General features: G+C 34.4%; 1 protein-coding gene across 1 annotated transcript in view; it reads right to left on the bottom strand.

Moving 5' to 3' along the window:
* Nkain2 (sodium/potassium transporting ATPase interacting 2) overlaps nucleotides 1–22,432 on the bottom strand; it is a 594,649-nt gene that overhangs the window by 557,502 nt on the left and 14,715 nt on the right. Inside the window, exon 2 of the mRNA XM_059272973.1 lies at nucleotides 22,369–22,432. This exon is cut by the window's right edge and continues 74 nt beyond it. Within this exon, the coding sequence (XP_059128956.1) occupies nucleotides 22,369–22,432 (64 nt within the window). The remainder of the gene's footprint in view (nucleotides 1–22,368) is intronic.

Below are 22,432 nucleotides of genomic sequence, written 5' to 3'. Positions count from 1 at the left end.
TAAGTAACACTCCTCCATGGCCTCTGTATTCATTCTTGCCTCGGGGATCCTGCCGTGCTTGAGTTCTGCCCTGACTTTCCGCTGTGATAGACAGTTATGTGCAAGTATAAGATCAAATGAACTCTTTCTTCTCCAAGTTTCTTTGGTCATGTTGTTTATCACAGTTATAGAAACCTAAGACAGACCCACACTGATGCCAAACAGGTTCAAGGTAATTTTGGACAGTAATTATTGGAGATACTACTCTGGTCCTTACTGTGACACCAGCAATCATGGAGAAGGACATGATAGATGCTGGCCAGATTTTTCATACTGCAGCAGATGGTATTTGGTGCATCACCAAACAATCTTGGTATATATTAGGTGTTCTTTCAGTTATTCCTAACCACAGCTGTAAAATAAAAATAGACATGACTAATGTCTTTGATATGGATAAACAGCCCAGGATATACTCAGATAGACCATTCAAGGCAGTGAAAAAGTAGGAGAAATTGTGCTTTATGATACATAGACTAAATGGATGTGAATCTAGTTTTATAATGGATATAAAGGACTCAGTTGATGAAATCTATTTCATCAATTTAAAGTCAGGTCAAGTCTGTTCGTTTGTAGGTAGCACGAACATTCTCCATTTGAGAATGCAAAGACACAGTTTTTAATAATTATTGTAAGTATTTCTTAGTTCAATATAATCTCCTTTATATAAATGGAAATTCATAGGTGTTTTAAGACATCTTAATAATGCCATTAAAGGTGTGCTTTTAAAAAGATGATTTGTAAACATCACAGAAAAGGTCACTACATAAAATCAAGATAGATATTCACACACACACACACACACACACACACACACACACACACATATATTAGATACATATTACACGCATATTATATATATATATATATATATATATATATATATATATATATATATTTGCAAATACATCAACTATTTTTATGTGTTAACATTATCTGTAAATTATTCATCTGGAACACCCCATACAAATTATTGGCCCTATGCCTAATATATAAAGCAGTCACAGAAACCTGCATTTAATGATCAGAGTGACATAGTAAATGATTTATTTTTGGAATATTCATTTTATAATTTAAATCATGAAACTCAGTGACAAATGAATACATCAAAATATATAAAAAACCAATTTAAACAATGAAGCAAACATCGGCCATGGGAATATTAATAATCTCATTACTTCAGTTTTGTAAGTCTGTTTTCTCTCCAAGAAGAAATAGGTTGTCTCACTGTATGGACAGAAGATTTGCTGCAGGTGGATGATAGTGTTTTTCTCTTGAAAGAAAAATAGAAAGCAAAAATAACAAAGTCAGGGGCAACTACAATGAACTGGAATTTGTTAAACTGTGACTGGAACACGAAAGCAGTCTAATAACACGGTCAGCCCCCGAGTAGCTCACAGGTCTTGTGTGGCTGAGGTGAGATAGCCACACTAGAAAACACTTAAGTACTGACCCTCAGTGCACTAGCTGGATGCCTGAGAGCCAGTCACTCGATGGAGCCCAGAGAGCCGTGGTTTGCCTGCACTCCTAGCTTTCAAAGACTAAAGGAATGTGTAAGTTAAGACTTGAAAAATATCATCATAGCCCAGTTCAAAAACCTCACCCAGATGCAAAGATTTCTTGGAAGTGTTTTTTTTGTTGTTGTTGTTTTGTTTTAGTTTTTTTCTGATTTTTCAAAATTATCAAGATTAGAATTAGCTTTCATCAGCCTTTGCATTTCCAAGACTTTTTAAACATGTTGGTGAAAGTAAATGTGTAAATGGTAAAATCCGGTTACATAGCATCTTCCTGACTCTGTGGAAAGCAGATGAACAGTAAGCACCTGAATTATGAAAAAGCAAACACAAGAATCACTTCTGAAAAGCACATCTACTAAAAGAATTATCAAGCAGCTGGTGCATTCTCGGCTATGAAGATGTCTGATTTCCTGAAGGGCATCACAGGAAAAGAAAGGAAACAAAACTTTTGTAAGTCATCCCATTCACCTCCCCACCTCAACCCCTGCAAAGTCCTGTCTAAAGCAACCTAAAACAGACTGCTTATGCATTACTAGAAAGTTCTCCATTCTGTGTTTACTCCATCAAATTCACTTAAACAACTTTTTATATTAAGAATATTACTTGACCTTCACTCCAGGGCTTCCAATTCCACAGGTAGAGGCCTGGATCTTTTCTACTGCTAACAGGAATCAGTAGATGTACTGAGTGTCTTTGCTTTAAGGAGCCTTGGAGCCTTTATCTGAGAGATGATGCTTGTGTACAGTAACTTTGGCTGTTAGGAAATCTAGCTTAGACAAGAACTTACATGCACCATGTGCTAGCTGGATGTTTGAGAGTTGCTGGTCTAATAAAGCCCAGACTTTCATGGCTCACACACTCTCAGCCTTGCAAAGAATTAGAAAAATTTAATTGAAAGGATTATTTTGTGTGGTGAAAAATCCCCTACAATTTGTAATAGAGTAAGGGTTTGAAGTCAATTTGTCCCTAGGTATACAAATACTAGAACTACGGTAGATTTTGAAGAAGTTAAAAGTACAAAAGATTTCTGAAAAAAATGAGTCCATGGAAGCAAACATGGATCAGCATGAAGGCATTTGATTTAACAGGAAATTTTAAGTTTTCTGTTTAAAAGGAGACTTTCTTACATTACTTTTCTGAATATCAAGCTTGACATCCTCTTATTTTTTTTTAATTTGCCAAGGCATATACAAACCTGTAACTTCCAAAGCCAAAGAAGAGATAAGTGTAAGTAATGCTTAGTTCTATATAAGGTTGTGCTAAATATGGGTGCTGTGATTATGTTCAAGTGATCATTAAGGAAGCGTATTGATAAGTGTCATTACAAAGGAAAGGATAGTAATAATAGGATGACCAAAACTTTATTTTTATTATGGTCAAAATTGGCAGGCAATTACTCAAAATGTATACTTTTGGCTGTTTGTAACTTTCTTAGGTTATAAAATTGAATTTAAAAAATTCAGACTAATTATGTATCATGAACATACAAGTGTTAAACAGAATAGTTTGATAAAAATGCAGACAGACTAATATAAATGCTGATTTCTAAAAATAAAATAATAGTAGAGGTCATGAATACTTTCCTAACTTAACTAATAACCAGTTACCACTATAAGATAATTAAATATTACATTATAAACATAAATGTTAAGATTATATTCATACACATTTTCAGTTTCCTGAAATGGAAGCTGTAGAGTATTAACATAAATGAAAGTCTTCAAAAATTTTACTTATAAACATTGTTAAATTGTAGAGTTATAGAGTTATAGAAATTCTAAATTAATTACACTCACTTCATGAAAAATTGCTGCCTTATTGTTCATCAGACTGTAATCCCACGTCAAATAAATCATGGAAAATACATCTGATGAATACCTTCTTAAACAGACACACAACTATTAAGGAAAAAAGGGTGTATTGTGTATATATATATATATATATATATACATATATATATGTATATATACACTATATATATATGTCAGCACTCAAAATGAAATATATATATATATTTATATATATATATACACACAAGACATAGCTCATCTGTGTCAATGCCTTTAAGAACAGTATCCATTTATTTCTCCTTTAATAAATGTATTTTGTCCAGAGCTGTAAAATATGGAGGCAAGAGAATATACATAAATGGTGAATAGTTCCCAGTTCAACATATTTGATGGCTTCTGGCCTTAAGTTCTTGTACACCTCAACAAAGCATCTTGGGAGATGAACTTGAAAAATAAATCAGTCTTCTTCATGTCAGGCATAAATACAAAAATCTTATAACTCTGTAGTTATTAATGATGGGCTACAGGAATACTTAAAATAGTGAAACTGAAGAGATTAAAACACCAGAAATGAAGAGGAGCATGGAAAGACCGCAGGCCATTCACATACTAGCAATATTAGGGATATATGGTATATGTAGAAGGTAATGTAATATTTACTTAAGTCTTTTATGTTTGAATGGACTTTGGAGCCCTGGAACTTTAACATTTTGGGAAGTTTAAAAGGTTCATACAGAGCAATGACATGGCCATTACACAGGAAAAGTAGAAATTGCCTGTTCTATGGCATTAAATAGAAGAAAAAGCAGTGCTTAAATTTCATTTTGAGTGCTGACCAGAATAATACATAAAACTTAAGATAGTGTTTTAGCTAGTCATTTGGAAGTACTTTTAAACGTTAACCCTAGGAAAACATTTGCAGTTGTGCCTGGATTTCATTGTGTAGCAAACAATGATGCTCTAAAATGGTAAAGAGGGCATGCATAAATCATACTAGCATAAAGTTCCTAATTGCATCACTCATAAATATTTTTCTGCCTATCCTATTGTAGTAGATTAAAAAGTATCTTTTATAGATACTGAATGGGAATTCAGCACACCAGTGTTTACCCAAACATAATGTTCAAGAACCTGAGGGATTGCAGAAGGGAGTAAACAGTTGGTGCTGCTTTGGTGAATATAATAATGGGACACAGAAAATTCCCAGACAGTAAAAGATTTTGAAGTAATGGAGCAAACCTCAGCTGGCAATGTTATTGTTCTACTTATCAAACAAGAGATTCTAAACTCCATATTACCTCAGAAACTTAGAAGAGGATGCATTCTGTGCTATGCATTAGGTGAATTTGTCTATAGAGGAAGAGGGTTTCAGAACATTACAACAGAACAAAGCTTAATTCAGGGAAATGAGACCAGTAATCACAGGACAAATGTCATTAATGAAGTTGTCTCAAGTGATTTTCTTTTCTAGACTTAAAAGATATTGGAAATGTAAATGCTAGTAATTCTTTACACTCATCCTTTCAGCTCAGAAAATGAGAAGCCCTCAGTCCAAGACTCACCAGCAAATGGACACATGCAAATGGTGTAGAAACATGGTGACAGCTATGGGCAACTTTGGTCAGAAATCATGTGTGATTTATGTTTTCAGAAATATGTTCTTTGCAAGAACCAGAATTAACATCAGAAACAAGCTGGTGATTTTATTATATCATGTGTAGATGAAAGAGGGATGCAGGCTGCATGGAAATAACTATCATATATTCTATTCACAGAAATCAGCTGTCTTAGAAGAAAAGGCAAGAACTTCCACAGAGCTTCTAAATAACATTAAGATGGTATGTTGAGGTCCCTTAATTTCATTTAACAGCAGGTGTGCTCAGTGAAGTTAAAACACCTTTCATGAGTTACCATACTGAAGATGATTTACATAGAGACATTTCCATCATATTTAGTACTATCATATATTAGGAATCATGAAATTATTTTTATCATTTTTGGTGGTAATCGTTCTTTAGTAAATTTGTGTACTATTGTAAGTGACAGAAAGCAACACGGAACTATTGACTTTATGTCAGATTAACTGATCGGAAACAAAGCATGTAGTGAAACACTTTGTGTCTCTGAGTGGATGTTCCTTTCTGTGTCAACATATGTGATGTGTAATATTTAAGTGCATATACATATATGTATATATATGATGTATAATACTAAAGCATATATATGATGTATAATATTCAAGCATACACACACACACACACACACACACACACACACACACACACACACACAGATAGATCCACATAGTGTCCTGGAATTTTATTTACCTGATCGTAGTATCTCTAGTCACTGTTCAAAAATAAAAATTAGGGCCAGCGTGATGTTCAACTGCTAGGGAGTATTGCTTTGCAAGCCCAAGGACAGGAGCTCAGATCATCTGCACCAAGTAAAAGGGCATGCAGCCTAAGTGGCGGTCACAAGAGGTCAGAACATGGTCCTTCTGCCCCTTGGCTCTGAGCTAGGCTGAATAGTCTGAGCTAACCCCACAGAGGGTAAAACCTATAAGAAAGACCCAAGAGCCATAAAAGCCCCACTGCATCAGAAAGAGACAATTCATGAAAACTGTGGTTATAGAAAGTTAGCAGGAGAATCCTTCCCACCCATACAGCTGTAGCTAATTTTGAACTGTTGAAAAGAATCTGATGTACAAGATGGAATCTTTTCATACAGTGTCTGACCTGGCTATTGACTTTCTGTAGTCCACCTGACTATCGCCTTTTAAATCCAGGCAGCAGCACATGCTTATGAAGACAATTGTGGGCCTTTGGAGACCTTGCCTACCATCTGTAAGAAGCTTTCAGTATGTTTATAATACAAGGCTGACCTCTTAGTGTCTTATGGACTGAAAAATATATCTAAAAAGTTTTAATCCTGGCAATCATACTATTTGCAATTGGTATGTGTGTGTGTGTGTGTGTGTGTGTGTGTGTGTGTGTGTGTGTGTGTGTCTATAGTGTGTGTATATAATCTGTTTATAATAACTAGCACTGTTGTCTACATTCATAAGAGATTTAAAATTTAATTGTCTATGCTTAGACTTATTCTTAAACCAAAGATTTTTTTCTTAGAATTAGCTTTTATGTAGTGCTCTCTGTGATCATGCTATTTGTTGCTGGCTCTTTTATATGTATAGATGTCTCTTAAACTATGTACACCTTCTAAAGATTTATGGGTATTGGGTATTTGAATGTTATACACAATTACTATTTTTTTTATTTAGTTTCACAATTTCTAAGCCTTTTATCTAAGTATTGTGTGTAACTCCACAGTAGTTTTTTTGGGTTTTTGTTTGTTTGTTTGTTTTTGTAAAGCCTTCTAACTGTCAACATCCTAACAAAGGAAACTCATGATAACACTTTACCCCCAGGAAAGCTAAACTATACTGCTGTGTCTCAAAGTGATCAAATACCAAATACTGATCCATTATTCCTTAATGTGAAAGAAGAAAAGTTACTTGAGTTTACTTTTGAACAAATTTGAATTCAAACACATCAGTATGAAAGAAAATGGACTATTATATTCACTAAATAAAAATGCTAAAATTTTACATTTTTCTTTAAGTTAGAAATAAATATTTTTTTCCATATCATCATGGTATAATATACTGAAATGTGATAAAAAGAGAATAACAAAAGTTTTATCATAATAGGGGGATAGTGATGGTTGTAAGGGAGAGTAGGTAGGAGGAGGAATTTAGGGTCAGGGGAGAAAAAAAAAAGAGATGCCAGGGAGACAACAGGGGCCAGCCAGCCAGACACAGAAGAAGTAGGATAGTAGGACATACAGAAAGAAAAAAAAGGTAAAAAGCCCCAAGGCAAAATGTAGATGAATTGAAACAGGTTAAATTAAGTTAAAAGAGCTAGTGGGACAAGCCTAAGCTAAAGCTCAGCATCCATAGTTAACAATAAGTCTCTGTGTCTTTATTTGGGAGCTGGTTGGTGGCTCCTAACAAAGAAAATGCCAACTACAAGTGAACGCACTTTCCTCCTTGTTTAGATGCAGAAGCATCCTTAAGAAGCTAGAATAATCAATGTGCTCAACAAGCTCAGAGAAGAGGACTGGATTTCCTACAGTTCCCTAAGTTGTCACTTGCCACTATTACACCTCACTTTCCCTTGGCATTGAAGAAGTTTCCTACAATAAGATGATAACAATAAAAGGTTAACAAGGGAGAACAGAGAATGAAGAAAAGCCAAACGTTTTAGAACACAAAATGCCAACTTTAAATGTTTAGATACCAATTCCTCTGAAAATATAACTTCAGACATGCATGCAAACTCCAAACTCCATAACCTAACACCAATTTGGCAAAACAATAGCAAGCAATCAGAATTTCTCTCAGTCCCAATTTCACAGTTTCAGAAAGGGATCATTTAGAAACAGTAACCTCTCTTCCAAAGTCCATCTTGCATACACTTATCTTACTGTATGACATCTTTAAAAACATAAACTCTATACAAAATGTGCTTAAATGCAGGAAAACATCCCATTTTAAAAAATTCCTTAAACACAAGTGGTATCTTTAAAAGAAAAAGGCAGAAAATCGACTCCATTGTGTTCAAGTAAATGACAGGTCTAGTCAAGCAGAGGTTTAACTGCAGAGCACAGATAACATGTTCTCCATGTCAGTTCCCAGATGAGTTGCCATCTCCCAAACCACTGACAAGACGTCGGCAGATGCAGCACAAGATGACCCAGGAAAATGACAACTATTTCATTGAGAAGACAGTTGGGCAGTCAGAATGCATCCTGCCGCTGCTACAATCCACACAGCCGCCGAAAGGTCAACTTCACAGCATTCTGTGACAGAAAGGCTCATTTCGGACTACACGGTACATAGAGTCTTACACAGAAGCTGTTTGGAAGACACTGCCACTCTCAAAGAATTTCCCCATTTGCTGTCAGTTGGTCTGGCTTTATAGAATGAATTTCAAGAACAACTCTCAGAGTCAAATGGTTGGAAGGTGAAATCCTTCAAAGGTGTCAATCTTTCAAATAAAAATTTAAAGATATTATTTGACCCCTAAAGCATAAGAAAAATCCAAAGTAAGACAATTTAAAAATTTGCATTATCAGTTTGGCATCTCTATTACCAGCAAAACAAATTCAAATATTCTGGAAGTGTTGCTTATGTTATGGAAGAACCTGACTCCTGCTCACTCTTTGAATTAGGAGAGATAATTAGGAAGCAGATGCCTTTGATCTCATCTATTGTCATTTTCCACATATATGAGACAGTGTCGAGGAGTAGATGTATGAAAAAGACCAATGCAGATTCAGAGGAGATTCTAAAGAGAAAAATAGAATTTAATAAGGGACTTTATGGAAACAAGATTAAACAAAATATCTAGAAAATACATGATTTGTCAAAATTTTTGTTGTCAGTATATAAAAAAGTGGAAAATGTGAACAAATCCAGTAAAGAAGATTACAAAGCTGATTAAATAGCTAAGATTTATGAAACAATTGGTGCTGGATAGTTTTGTAGATGATTCTAGAAAGCATTTCTATTTCTAACTGTATTTCACTACTCTAGGCAATATTATAAATCTCTAAATTTTACTTTTTGATAAATGAATAATTTAAAGCGCTTGGAAGGTAAAGGCAATATATAAACCCTAATTCTAGAACAGTAAATTATTAAAAGTAGAAGATAATTATTTAAGAATGTAACATGCTATCCACTAAGTATTATTAGTGAAGGAAGGGTCAGTCTGTATCAGGACACACTAGTAGAATAATACATCTAAATGAAATCCTAATAAAACTAACATAAAGTTAAATATAGTTAATAAAATATTTATTATTCTAAATAATTGAAGATGAATATGAAAATGTGGTACATATGGTAAAGACAGTTTATTAAGTACTAATAGCAATAGTACAATTGAAAGCCAAGTACTGAACCCTTTACATTTAAGTCAAGGTACTTAACAGAACAGAGTTAATATTTTCCTGGAGAAGATTACAAATGCAACATATATATGAACCTAATATTAAACATTAACTGTGAAAGTTTTTCTTAAAAAAAATACCTATTAAAAACCAAGAGACACTAGGAAATTACTTCATGTGAATGAATAAAACAGCAGAGTTGTAATATTTGTCAGAGGCAAGAGGATTAGTTCAGGCCAATCTCAGCTACATAGCTAGTTTGAAGCAAGCCTGAACTGCTAGGAACAGTTAGCTCAAATAATGAAATAATTCAAATGATAAATGGTAGTATTAATTGATTATCATAAAAAAAGAAAACAATTTTGGTACCACACATAAAATTAAACAGTAAAATGCATCTCACCATGATCTAAATGTTAAGTATAAGAGTATTAAACAATAAATATCTGAGAAGAAAAGTGTAGAAAGAACTTGTAGCATGTAGAGTATATCTTCTTCAGTGAATAATAAACCCAGAAACTAGGAATATATATATTTTTTTCTTTGAGACAGGGTTTCTCTGTGTAGCTTTGCGCCTTTCCTGGGACTCACTTGGTAGTCCAGGCTGGCCTCGAACTCACAGAGATCCGCCTGGCTCTGCCTCCCGAGTGCTGGGATTAAAGGTGTGCGCCACTACCGTCCAGCTAGGAATACTTTAGTAAATAAAAATTCTTTGGCCAAAGGGGTCAAGAAAACACTGAAAGAACAGGACAGTCTGGCAATGTAAAATTAAAGCTCATGATACAATGATAAGCACAATATTATATAAAACAGCATGTATGATAGTAACCTTAGAATAAATTAAAGTAACGTATGTGTGTGCATGGCAAAGTAGGACCATGTATTTTTAAGTGATAATTAAATGATCTCTAATAGTTAGGGCTTTGAGAATGTATTCCTTTTAATATTATGTTTTCCTTTATTGCTTTTCTTTACTTAGATACATTCAGTTTTTGTATGTCTTCCTCCAGTTCGTTACAGGAATTTTTATTTTCTTATTTATTTATGCATAACATTGAAATGGATTACTAAATATACTTTACTCTGCGAGACAGATAAATATAAAAAGTAATTCAAAATGTTTCTTTCTGAGAAATACACAATTAAATATAATCATATATAGCCTCACTGCCCCTCAAATTCTTATATCCTAATAGGACCACCTACAAACTTCATGTCTTTTTTAAAAATAACCCACCAAGGCCAGCTAGTGCTAGTCATATGTGTACAAGTGTGAGGCAATCCACTGTGACATGGGGAACTTGTCAATTTCCATATCTTTAAACAGAATAATTCTTCCTATTCCAGAGACTATCCAGTGTATATACCTCCTTAGTAAGTGTTAAGACTCTGCCTTCTAAGTACTTATGTTTATAACTATAGACCTAGGGAACTCTCAGCCTTGGTCAAAGAACCTTTTTACTGTAATGAGCAGCATCAATGGCAATATGCCTAACATGTTGAAATGCTAAGAATAAGAAACTGGGTGCTAGGGACTAAACAAGAAAAGGAGGCAGAAAGAATGTGAGACCCAGAGACTGGGGAAGAGATTATGAAATGCTTTTGGATAAGACATGATTTCACTTATGAACTCACAACAGCTGTGGTTACCTGCACAGAATCTTCCTGGAATCAAGCCAGCAGAAACCCTAGCATACATAGAGCAAAAAAAATAGTTTTGGCACCACATATAAAATGAAATAGTAAAAATATATTCCAGATGAACCAAAGGTTTATCTAAAATAATTCAACAATATATAATAAGACATACAAAATTATCAGTATTTAACTCTTTTATAGTATTTCATTATATCCTGAAGAACACAGCTATTGTTATTGTTGTTGTTGATGATAATGATGATGATGATGGTGTTGATGAATGTATATTTGTTGTTTATGTACCTCATTCCCATCAGAGCTTAGACTTTGGTCTTTTCAAAGTGTTGAATCCACAGAGTCTGGAAGGCAGTCTATCATGTTGCAATATGTGTACAATAAAAGAATTAATTGTAGAGTATATGATACTTGAGAGTTGAACAAGGCCTCAACCTTGGTAAAATGTGTGCAACAAGTGAGCAATACCCTCAGAAGTCGGAAGGGTTATTCTTATCAGAATAAAATCATATAAGTTTTAATGTTTGATTTGAAAAGGTTGGCAAGTCAAAAATGCAGTTCTAATGTGCCTGTGTCCCTATATTTCTTTTGTTTCCCTTCCACTGATTTATGTTACTTATAACCCTAGCAATCCAAAATATTAAATGGAAAATTCCAGAAATGAACACAACACATATTTTAAATTGTGTGTCATTATGAGTAGCATGATGAATGACATGTCATCTTAGTCCAACTCTCCTGGATTGTGAATCCTCTTGCTCAGCTGTATAACTGTTAGCCATTTAGTAACTACTTGCATTATCAGATTAAATGATAACCTCTGGTAGTACTTATGTTTAAATAAAGCCTATTCTCTTAAAATAGAACACTAATGCTGGTATTTCACAAAACAAAGTGAAGCATCAAGTGCTCTCCTCTAAGAAAAAAAGGTTCTCTTTATCAATGTAATAAGTACAAATCTTTCATGGTACATTTATTAGGCATTTGTTCCTAACTATGGTTTTGAGTGACTGCTTGTGTCTTTTTGTTTGTTTAAGTTTTTCTTTTATACTTTGTGTGATCTCTTTTAACCAAACTGTAGTCATCTTCACTTTGATGTCCACATCTTCCAAATCCGTGGCCAACATTGAATAAGTTAGTCTTTGGTTTCATCAACAAGTTGATTTATACAGTACAATGAAGTTTATATTCCTTTCAGTACAGCTTAGAGTACTCGTTTGAAAACCCATCTATATCTTTATCCTTTTAACTGTGTTTATATATGAGCTGATAATTGCCTTATTTGTATTTTTTTTTTTTGGTCTGGTTGTCTTCACTAACTTACTTCTTATTTTTTTGTTGTTCTATTTGGGGATTTGAGATTTGGGGTTGTAGGAAGTGGGGGCATTGCATCCCAGCAGGTATTTTATCATTGCCTAGAATTGCTTGTGCAGGGTATTATGTGTTGGACCCTAAATATCTCCTTGCCATGAGGTGAAGGCTTGGTCCCCAGCCCCTGATGCTATTGGGAGGTGGTAAAATGTTTAGGATATGAGGGCTGCAAGAAGGAAGTTAGATCAAGCGGTTGGGGGTGGCAGTGTGTGTGCAGAAGGCCATTGAAAGAGATACCTGATCCCTGATGCCTCTTTTCTCTTGTCTTCCAGACTGCTTGTGTCTTTAGATGCATCCTCCTATGGACAAGGTGAGACTGAGGATACCATGTCTTAGCAACCAAAATGTAATTGATTTGACCCAAGAAAAATCAACCCAGTATACAAAAAAGCATGGCCATTCTCAGCATTGAATCAAGAGGTAGAATCTTCTTTTATTCTTATCTTTTATTTTTGCATTTTGCAAAATATTTTATATAGCTAAGTCCATTTTAAAGGTATAGAAATTGAAATTCTTCCATATGTCTTGGAGGTGAACTGAGTAAGGATAATAACATTAATGAACATCTATTACATGCCAGGTACTATGCAAAAATAAATAAATAAATAAATAACCTCTCCCGCTAATTCCATGAAACAGGCACCTGTTATATTACATTTTGAGTGAGGAAGCTGAGCATTAATACTTAAGTTCTTGTTAATAAATATTAGAGCCAGGTAGAACCTTCTTACTCATCTCTGCTTATATCAATGAGTTCACAAAATTCCTCATAATTAATAATGAAGGGCACAGATATGTTACTACACAGTTATTCATTGGAAGTTAATAGCATATTTTAAGATGCATTCCAGGATGTTAAAAAGTCATCAAACTATGACAGTACATAAATAAAAGCTTAACTCAGATGTGTTACAGTGGGTTGGACAGAGAATATGGAACCTTTCTCCTTTAAGCAACTGTCTACAAATAGCATGTTCTTAATAGTGCTTTGTATAAGTACTGAGTATCACTAAATTTAATGTTCTGCTAAAAACCTCTAGGGACACAGATTCTAGAGTATTGGGCATCTGGAGGTCCAGGAATTCTGATATGACATACAGTCAGGTTTTCCATAATAACGGGGAATAAGAAGTAAAAAATAACTATGTTTGCCAAAATAAAGAAATAACACCCCCCCCCACACACACACAAATCCAAGGCAACACAGCTCTGCATAGGTAGGCTACTGAGCTACAAAAGCAGGATAATGTTTGTTCTTTACAAAAATACTTTCTGCTCTCAGCCACCAACAAATCATTGCCCCACAAATTCTATACTCTGAATGTTTGTTGAAGCTAATTGTGAGTTATAGATTTTATTCAAACTTTCTTGTATAATAACAATCAATACAATGTCTACCTTACAAAATGATCTACTTGTAAGACACATCTAAGAAACCACACAGGATTACTCTGTGTACAGAATAGCTGGAGGTTTAATAATGAAATGTGTTAAGACTTCTGGAGACACTGACTCTAATTTTAAAGAATAAAATGATATTCTTACATCTTTTCTACAAACAATATATAAAATGTATAATAAAAAAAAAACTTTTAGAGGCTATCAAGTTGGTTCATTCAGTGTGAAAACCTGTTTCTAAGACTGATGGCCTGAGTTCATTCTGCAGTCAAATGGATCTCAGAGACTCACAAAACAATACAGAATTCTGCTATTGCTTTTGGTTGCACAGCAAGACTCTACTGTTAAGACCTATTACTGAAGACAACATATGTTTTGGTCACAGGACATGGAATCCAGCTGATATGGACCTGGAAGCTTCATTCTTCCTGGATAGCTTCCACAGTGTTAGAAGGTGCTATGCAGGCTTCTGGGGAAGAAAAGGCATCAACATTCTTAGTAGCTGTGAACGCTTTGAGCTATGTAACAGCCAGCCTGGCAAGATTTGCCTTTGGTGCAGCATTAGGAGTAGGGTTATGATGGTGGCCAACCACTTTCTGATTGGATTTAAGGTCTTGTCCACACGACATAACTCATGCCTGATGTTGTTAATGGGGGCAAGAATTTGTGGCTGCGAAGGTCATGGGCATTAGGGGAGAACTGCTGTGGTGCTAAATAAACATACTACCACTCTGCCCTCTAACTACTACCCATCTTTATGTTCATAGACCAGTGCAGCTTAGTTTTCATCAGAGAAGCTTCCTTTGCAGTAGTTAGCCATTACTAGGGAGAGTCACAACTGGGTGGACTGATCAGCTCTAAGTGGGACATCTATGGCACATGTCCTCCTTTAAAATCAAAAGCAAAATGAATATCTATCAATAAACACAATAAAAATGTTGAAAGTATGTGAAAAATGAAATATCTTGACATTTTACAATAAAACTAATCAGAAACTAGGAATAAAAAAAACTAAAACCAGATTGTGACTCAAAAATGAGTTATAGTAAAGTGGTTGTGAGCAGGTCTTTACCAGGTACTGCATAATTATGGTAAATGCCTGTGATCCCAGTCCTTAAACTGAGACAAAATGGTCATTAGTCTGAGGCTTGTGTTGCTTTTAGACAGTAAGACCCAATATACACCTAGTCAAATGAGAAAAATTAGCATCAAACAAACACACATACTTTCAAATGTAGAATATAGAAAGAGACAAGAAGAGGGTAAGAAAGGGCTCATTGTTTTTAATCTAAACCCTATGTTATAAACTGTTCTAAAAATCTATAGGAATTATTATTTTTTATTTTAGAAAATAGTTTTTAACTACACATACATAGTATATATTTTTTTAAAACTTCACTGCAAAAATATGAAGATATTTAAAAATAAGCCTTTGGATTGTCAAAGTGTAATTATTATAAGTAACATATACTAAAAACCTGAGAGTCCAACACTAAAATGAGACCACAAAGAAACTTCTCATACAATAAGCGACTCACATTTTCTCAGAGGTGAATGTTCCTGAGAGAATAAACTGCATTTACAATGCTGCATTATTATCTTTATTTAGGACTACAGGCCAAATCCATTAAGCATGTAATACTGTTTTGTCCTCCCCCTAGGCCTATGTAAAAATACTTACTCTCACAGTGACTTCACATCATTAGTTACATTGTTAATTTGATTCTGTTTCAAGAGACTCTCGGTCACTAATCTGCACTGATTGTCTGTCTGGAACACAGGCAGCACACAGTTTTCATGTTTTAGCTGTAGCAAGTTTTCTAGATGCATTTCTCTATTTTTTTTTTATAAAAGCAAGGAAGTATCTACTTGAATACAGAATAATAACTTCTTAAAATGATCTTAAGGAGTGCAAACATATTTAGGGAGGCAACATCATTATAGCTGAAAAGCAAATTCCTTGAAAATGGACCCGGTAAGTACTCCTCAACAGTGCTTGTTTATGATCTCAATGAATAATGAAAAATAACAGCATGGCTGACTATAGCAGTTAATGACTACCAGAAGTACAGAATTCCTTTTCTTCCTCACACTCACTTTGCTCTTTCAGATTCATTACATAGCTATAAATCTTCCAAAGAGCTATATCAAAATGATTTGCAAAAGGGGTCTTGGATTTGCCATTTGGCGCTCTAATCAACACATCACACCTACATCGTGCCCAACATGGCAGGGGCTCCCTTTACTTAGCATGTCCTCACTTGGAAGGAACAGTTAAGGAAGTCAAAACATATGACATGTGCATGATGGCTACAGGACTGGCTCAGTCATTAGAACTCACAGATCAACAGCTTCCACTGCTTCCCATGCATACACCTTTGCATGCAGTGTTCAGAAGATTAATATGAGTTCTGTAGGGTTTGTAGAGGAACATAACAACACTGGCATGAATGTGCACTAATAAATATTATTATTTTAGTGCATCACATCCTTTCTTACTTTTTATTTAATTTGATGAAGGGACATGATGGAACTCAGAGTTTAGGAAGGAAGTAGAGACAGGAAGAGAAAGGAGGGTAGAAATATTCTGAGTGTCAGAGCAGCATTCACTTGGACAGTCTCATGAAAGCTGCTGTATCTACAGCAAAGAGAAACCTACTTGATCCTTGAGGTATCATAACAGGACTGATGAGTGAAACTCACCCATATTATTGTCATTAACAAACCATGTCTGATACCCAGCACTGCATTCTGCTTGCCAGTATCTTGAGCTCAAGTGAATATGCATTACACAATTTGATTTCCAACCTAAAGTAATATTTTCAACAGAGTCATATATTTATTTATGCATGATTTCACCAGACTTAATTTGGATTTTTTTCATTCAACTTCTTGTCAAGAATTATACAATATCAACTCTTTCTCTAGTATCTGGATTCCTATTTGGAATTGAAATGTTCTATTTCATTTTCTTGATCACATTATATTATTCTAAATACCAAATGCTCACAAAGAAGACTAAAAATTGCTTATTATAATTGACTATTTTAAATTTGAAAATTATTCACCTTTTTGTTTATGAAAAAGAAAATTAGTGATGGAAGCAAAATTCATTACCTACACTCTCTTTTTATTGTTACTGTGCTCGGCATTTCAGAGTATATTCACATGCTTTGGGGAAATTTTAATTAAATAGACAAATGACTTATCAATAATTTGAACATCTTCCCAGATCACAAATTTACAAAGTATGCTTGTTCCTTAAAGTCCATTTTAGGGCATTGGCCTTTTTGTCTTAGTAAAATTGGATACAATGACTGAAGCCTTATTTAGTAATATTTTACTATGGCATTTAACTTTTAAAACATCAAAGGCAATACAACAAATTACAAAGACAAATAGAGATTATTTTAAAGAGATGAAAATAACAAGCATTAAAGTAAAGCTTTATAACATTTTAAGTGAAAATATCTACAATTAGTTTTTATGACTCATAAATATTGTTATATTAATATATAACTTTCTTACTTTTGTGAAATTTTACAAATAGACTTTTAGTTATTCATTTTTTAATTTTTTTAAAAATTTTACATACCAATCACAGATTCCCCCTCTCTTCCCTCCTCCTACACGCCCCCCCAGCCTTCTCCTCGCAACCCACCCCCATTCCCTCCTCCAAGAAGGTAAGGCCTCCCATGGGGAGTCATTTTTATAACTATATGACATATGTTAATATAAAATATCTTACTATATATTTATAGCATATAAATACATGAGAAAATCATGTATTATTTAGTACTATAATATATTCCATACCATGAGTTTTCATATATGTAATATATAAATTCTTAAATATTTATAAAAAAACAGTTGAATGGCCATGCCAAGTTTATCACCCCAAAATGAAATGAAATGAATAATAATCTACTTCATTAAAGTTAAAGAGTTTAAAAAAGTAGTAAATTTTTCTCTTGTTTGTCAGAGCTAGCGAGGATGAAGTGTACTTGCTGGCCACAGGATAACTTAATAGAATTTGGGATATGAAACTCTCAGTTATATCTTAAAAATACTCATATACTTTTTATTATTAGGTATTTCTTCTAAGAAATAATTCATAGATAAACACAAGAGTATTTTCATGGAGAACACTGTACAATTTATAATAGTAAAACTTGGGAATAAATGATGTAAGCATTAAAGTTAAGAAGGTTCAAATGAACAATGGAATATATGTTTATAATTTAATATTATATCAAAAGATTTAAAATTGTTATATGATGATATACATTAAAAATTTCAATTTTTAAATAGGTTTCATCAATACATATGTAAAGAAAACATAAAACTGTCCATAATACTTGTCAGGAATGAAATTGTGAATTTGCCTAATTTTATATTGAACTACTGATAAAAAATATAAAATGACAAATATAAAAATCACAAAGGGCTACCTATGTAGAAAAGAAAGAATTAGATAAATGTCATTGTTATACTCTAAGTTTTAAGTCTTAACTGCAGCCAATACATCACTGTCAGCTACAACCTCTAATCATGCATTTTTCTTCTCTAGAAGTAGAATTTCTATCATTTAAGATTCTATTTAAGTTTCTTTCAACTGCAATTTTTTGTCTTCGTTGGACAAACTGTAATTTTATTCCACTTTTATGCTATGTTCCTATTTTTCTGCAGCCACTTTTAGACCCTCAGTCACAGAAATTATACAGAAATAGGTAACTTTAAAATTTATTACTAAAAACAGAGAGATAAAATACAACTCCCAAAGCCACAGTGTTGGTTGTAAGAAAAGCCAACAGAGAAAGGACTGTTAGTAGAGATGGGAAAAGCAGCAAGAAAATTGTGTTTTAGGACTGTAGAGATAACTCATGATAGCTACTGAGAACAATGATCCTGGCCAGAGCCTGAAATAATTGAGAATTCAAATGGCATACTTGTGGATATGCTGATCTGATTAAGAGGGTTGTCAAGAAAGCATTTGTCAGAGCTATTTGCAATGTTTTAGCTGAATGTGACACAATATTGTAAGAGAGCAATAAAGAAAACATGAATTGCCAAGCGGAACTTGAAGGTTGCATTTCTAACCCAGAACTCACTGAGTTAGAGTACAGAAATTTAGCATCAGCCATAGGCAAATGATTCTCAGCGTAAGGCAGTGTCTACAGAAAACGTCAAACCCAGAGTGCTGCCTGTAAGAAAGAGCAAATGAGGGTGTAGTGTGAAAATGTGTTGTGACACAGAACCCCAGCAGGGTTTCAAGTTGGTCTAACACACAACTAGACAAAGATCTAAGTCTTACAGGAAGATTACTGTTGAATCCAGAGTAGTCTCAAAGTGCTTGCTATGAAAGTCATAGAAAACAGGTCAACCAGCACTTTAGGTTACCTTTCTTCCTAGACTACAGCTACAGTGTTATTTAGTATTACGTTTGAATAGTGATAAGGAAAATGCTATAGCTAATTTGCATTGAACACCTTTGAACACTAAGCATTGTGATAAATGCATCTCATAAACTATCCTACTTCTTACCTAAGACTTCTCTCTCCGTTTTTAAATTGTTCAGACATTTTGGTTTTTGTCCCAACTATTTATTCACAAATACAGATGTAATATTTACTTAATGATACTCAAATCAACTTTAATTATAAGAATAAAACCACAAAATGACACAGAGTCAGGTTTTTCATTTATAGTTGATAGTAGATCAACTAAAATATTTTGAGAAAATATAATCAATGCTTCTATTTTAAAGAAAAATATTGAATCTAGATGAGACAAAGTTGTACACAGCCACTAATAGCTTGTTACATCCAAGAATTCAGCCTTGATATTTTGACCACAAATGGTCCACTCCTAGTCATTGTACTATAGTCTCTACCTTAGATCAAATTGGTTTGGTGAGGGGTTGAAGAAAGGTATGGGGGGCAGAGTTAACCAAAATTAGAAATTATGTAAACTTACAATTTTAACCTATTATATGGAAACCTATTATTTTAAAAGCCAACTAAAAATACAGTTTATATTTATTTATTTATTTATTTATTTTTAGTTTTTCAAGACAGGGTTTCTCTGTGTAGCTGTGTGCCTTTCCTGGAACTCACTCTGTAGCCCAGGCTGGCCTCAAGCTCATAGAGATCTGCCTGCCTCTGCCTCCCGAGTGCTGGGATTAAAGGTGTGAATCACCACTGCCTGGCCAGTTTTTTTTTTTTTTTAAGAAAAACTGAAAAAATGATCATTTGAATGAAGGTCCTCTGCATGAGTGGCTAATGCTGGTCCCAGAAGCCAACAGTTACTAAACAAAATTCCCACTGCCAAATGTGAGACACGGCTCTCTGAGTTTTGGTTAGGGAGGTACCAGAAGCAACCAAAAAACTATATAGGCCATTGCCATTGTTCTTGGTTTCACACCAAAATTTAACTGTAAGGCTATATTTATGAAGATACTATATACTTTGGATATAGGACACAGGAAAATAAACCAAGTGCCCTCTTTTCCAGCTAGTATTCATTGTGCTAGAAATTCTGATGCCAGCTGCCAGAAGAGAAGAATCATCTATAGTCTTAACCAATGCAGACTTGGCATGTTGCAGTACTGATCTGACAGACAAGATACGCTTACTGGAACAATAGTGGCATAGTTATTATGAGAATAACTGAATCTTTCTGACTGAATATGAGCCACATTCATAAGGTCATAAGGTAACGCATTCCTGACCATGTAAACCTGGTCAAATCCCACTGACTAGAGAACTCATAGGTCCTAGGAGAGATATTACTGAAGTTGTTTTGTTAATGGGACATGTTGTCAAAATGCCTGCTAAGTATTTATGTTTGTATTCAGAGACTGTGCTGTCCCAGCCTTGGCCAGAGAAGCTTCTGCTTCAGAGATTCAAAACTGACCCAAGTGCAGACAGTAAATGACTGTTAAGTACTCAGCCCTAATCAGAATCTTTATGCCACCTACTCCTCAGACCATGAAACATGAGAGGGAGAAAAAGGAATGTAAGAGGAGGAGGAGGAGGATGGGGAGAAGTGTTGTGCAAGGTATTTTCTGTAATTTATACACTCATTGAATTCATGGACTCATAGCAGCTGTAGTTACCTGCATCCAATTTGTAAGAACTTGGACCCAACACCATTCTGTCTTTGATGAAGTAAGGTCTCATGAATCCCCTCCCCTCCTTGAGAAGTTATAAGAACTCAGTGGGTCGCTGGAGAAGGGGAATTCTTTTCCTTCAGGTGGTGGTATAGTTACAACTAAGTTGACCAAGCACCAGTAAACATCCCTCATCTATATGCTCATGGGAGCAATCCTAATGAAAGTCATTGGCATGGGCATGTGTGGGCACACACACACACACACACACACACACACACACACACACACACACACACACACACCAAGGTAGGGAGACTAGTTGGAAAAAAGAAAAAAAGACGTTCAGCCAGAGAGGGTGACAAAGAGAGCAATGTAGGTGAATCTAATAAAAATAATCTGTATATTTGTATGAATTTGTCAAATGGGCAATACTATCATAACTTAAACATAGAAAATTTTGCCCTTCAATAGAACACCTTTTACACCATAAATCAGTACCTTGCTACACATATTGCATGCCCTTTCTCAGAGCACATTCCTGGATGCATGGACTATAGAATTTCTTGCTTCCTTTGCAAGGCACTGAACCTCTTGGATGCATCTTCTAGTACATTCTTGCCTCAGTTCCAGTGAACCTCATCTGTGTTCAGGAGTACTATACTAGCCAGACAAGGGGACCTTTTATGAGAAGGGAGTCTCATGAAACTTGAGAAGCTGAGAAGCCCTGGTGATGTGAGCTCAAGGAAGCCATTTTCAACTGTACTAACAGATGCTGTAATAACAAACTAGTTTTAATGTTTAATATAAGTCCCTATACATTTCTCTTGTCAAAAATAGAATAGGATAAAAAAGTTTAAACTTGAAAAACAACTATAGGATCATCAAATAAAACCCCTACATTAATGAAGAATGATAGCAGAAATCTGACGCACATACTAAGTTAAAAAAAAAAAAATCCTATTATGGTTCCCATAGCAATTGAAACATAGTTGAGATTCACTTTTATGTTAAGTTAGTTTGACTTGAATAGGAATGCAAAATACTTCCTCTGAGTCAAAATGAGAATTACAGGAACAACAGAGACAATGGTCCAAAATATTCTTGCTTCTAACTAGTTCAAACATTATTCCTAATGTGTATTGAAATTTTCACATCAATAGTACATAGTTGTTTGCAGTGGTTTTAAGCTATGATCATCTAATTTTTTAGACAGGATTATTTTAAATGAGAAAGCAATCTTATCAAATTTTCTTAATTTGGAGGCCACAACTTGATGATTTAGAAACATAGGATCATGGTTCTGCTTGGAATTATATGAAAACATTTGCCCAAAGTGCAATTAATGAAAATACAATATGATTATATCCATTGTCAAACACAATTACTATCGATGTTGTCTGAAACTGTGAAAATAAACACATGATTTAAGATTTGCTGTCCTTAAAGTAGGATATGTATTTAGTTTGTAGGCCTTTTGTAGCTTGCACATCTTTCTCCAGTTCAGTAAAGTAGGTAAACGCAGGAAGGTACTTACTCCTGTTATGTAACGAGGTCTATATTGAATAGTTCCAAACAAACCAAGGATGACGATGATAATA

Source organism: Peromyscus eremicus, chromosome 8b (assembly GCF_949786415.1).
Source record: "Peromyscus eremicus chromosome 8b, PerEre_H2_v1, whole genome shotgun sequence".
NCBI classification, from domain to species: Eukaryota; Metazoa; Chordata; class Mammalia; order Rodentia; family Cricetidae; genus Peromyscus; species Peromyscus eremicus.
Note: the sequence above shows the minus strand (reverse complement) of the source record. Positions and strands in the feature narration are given on the sequence as shown.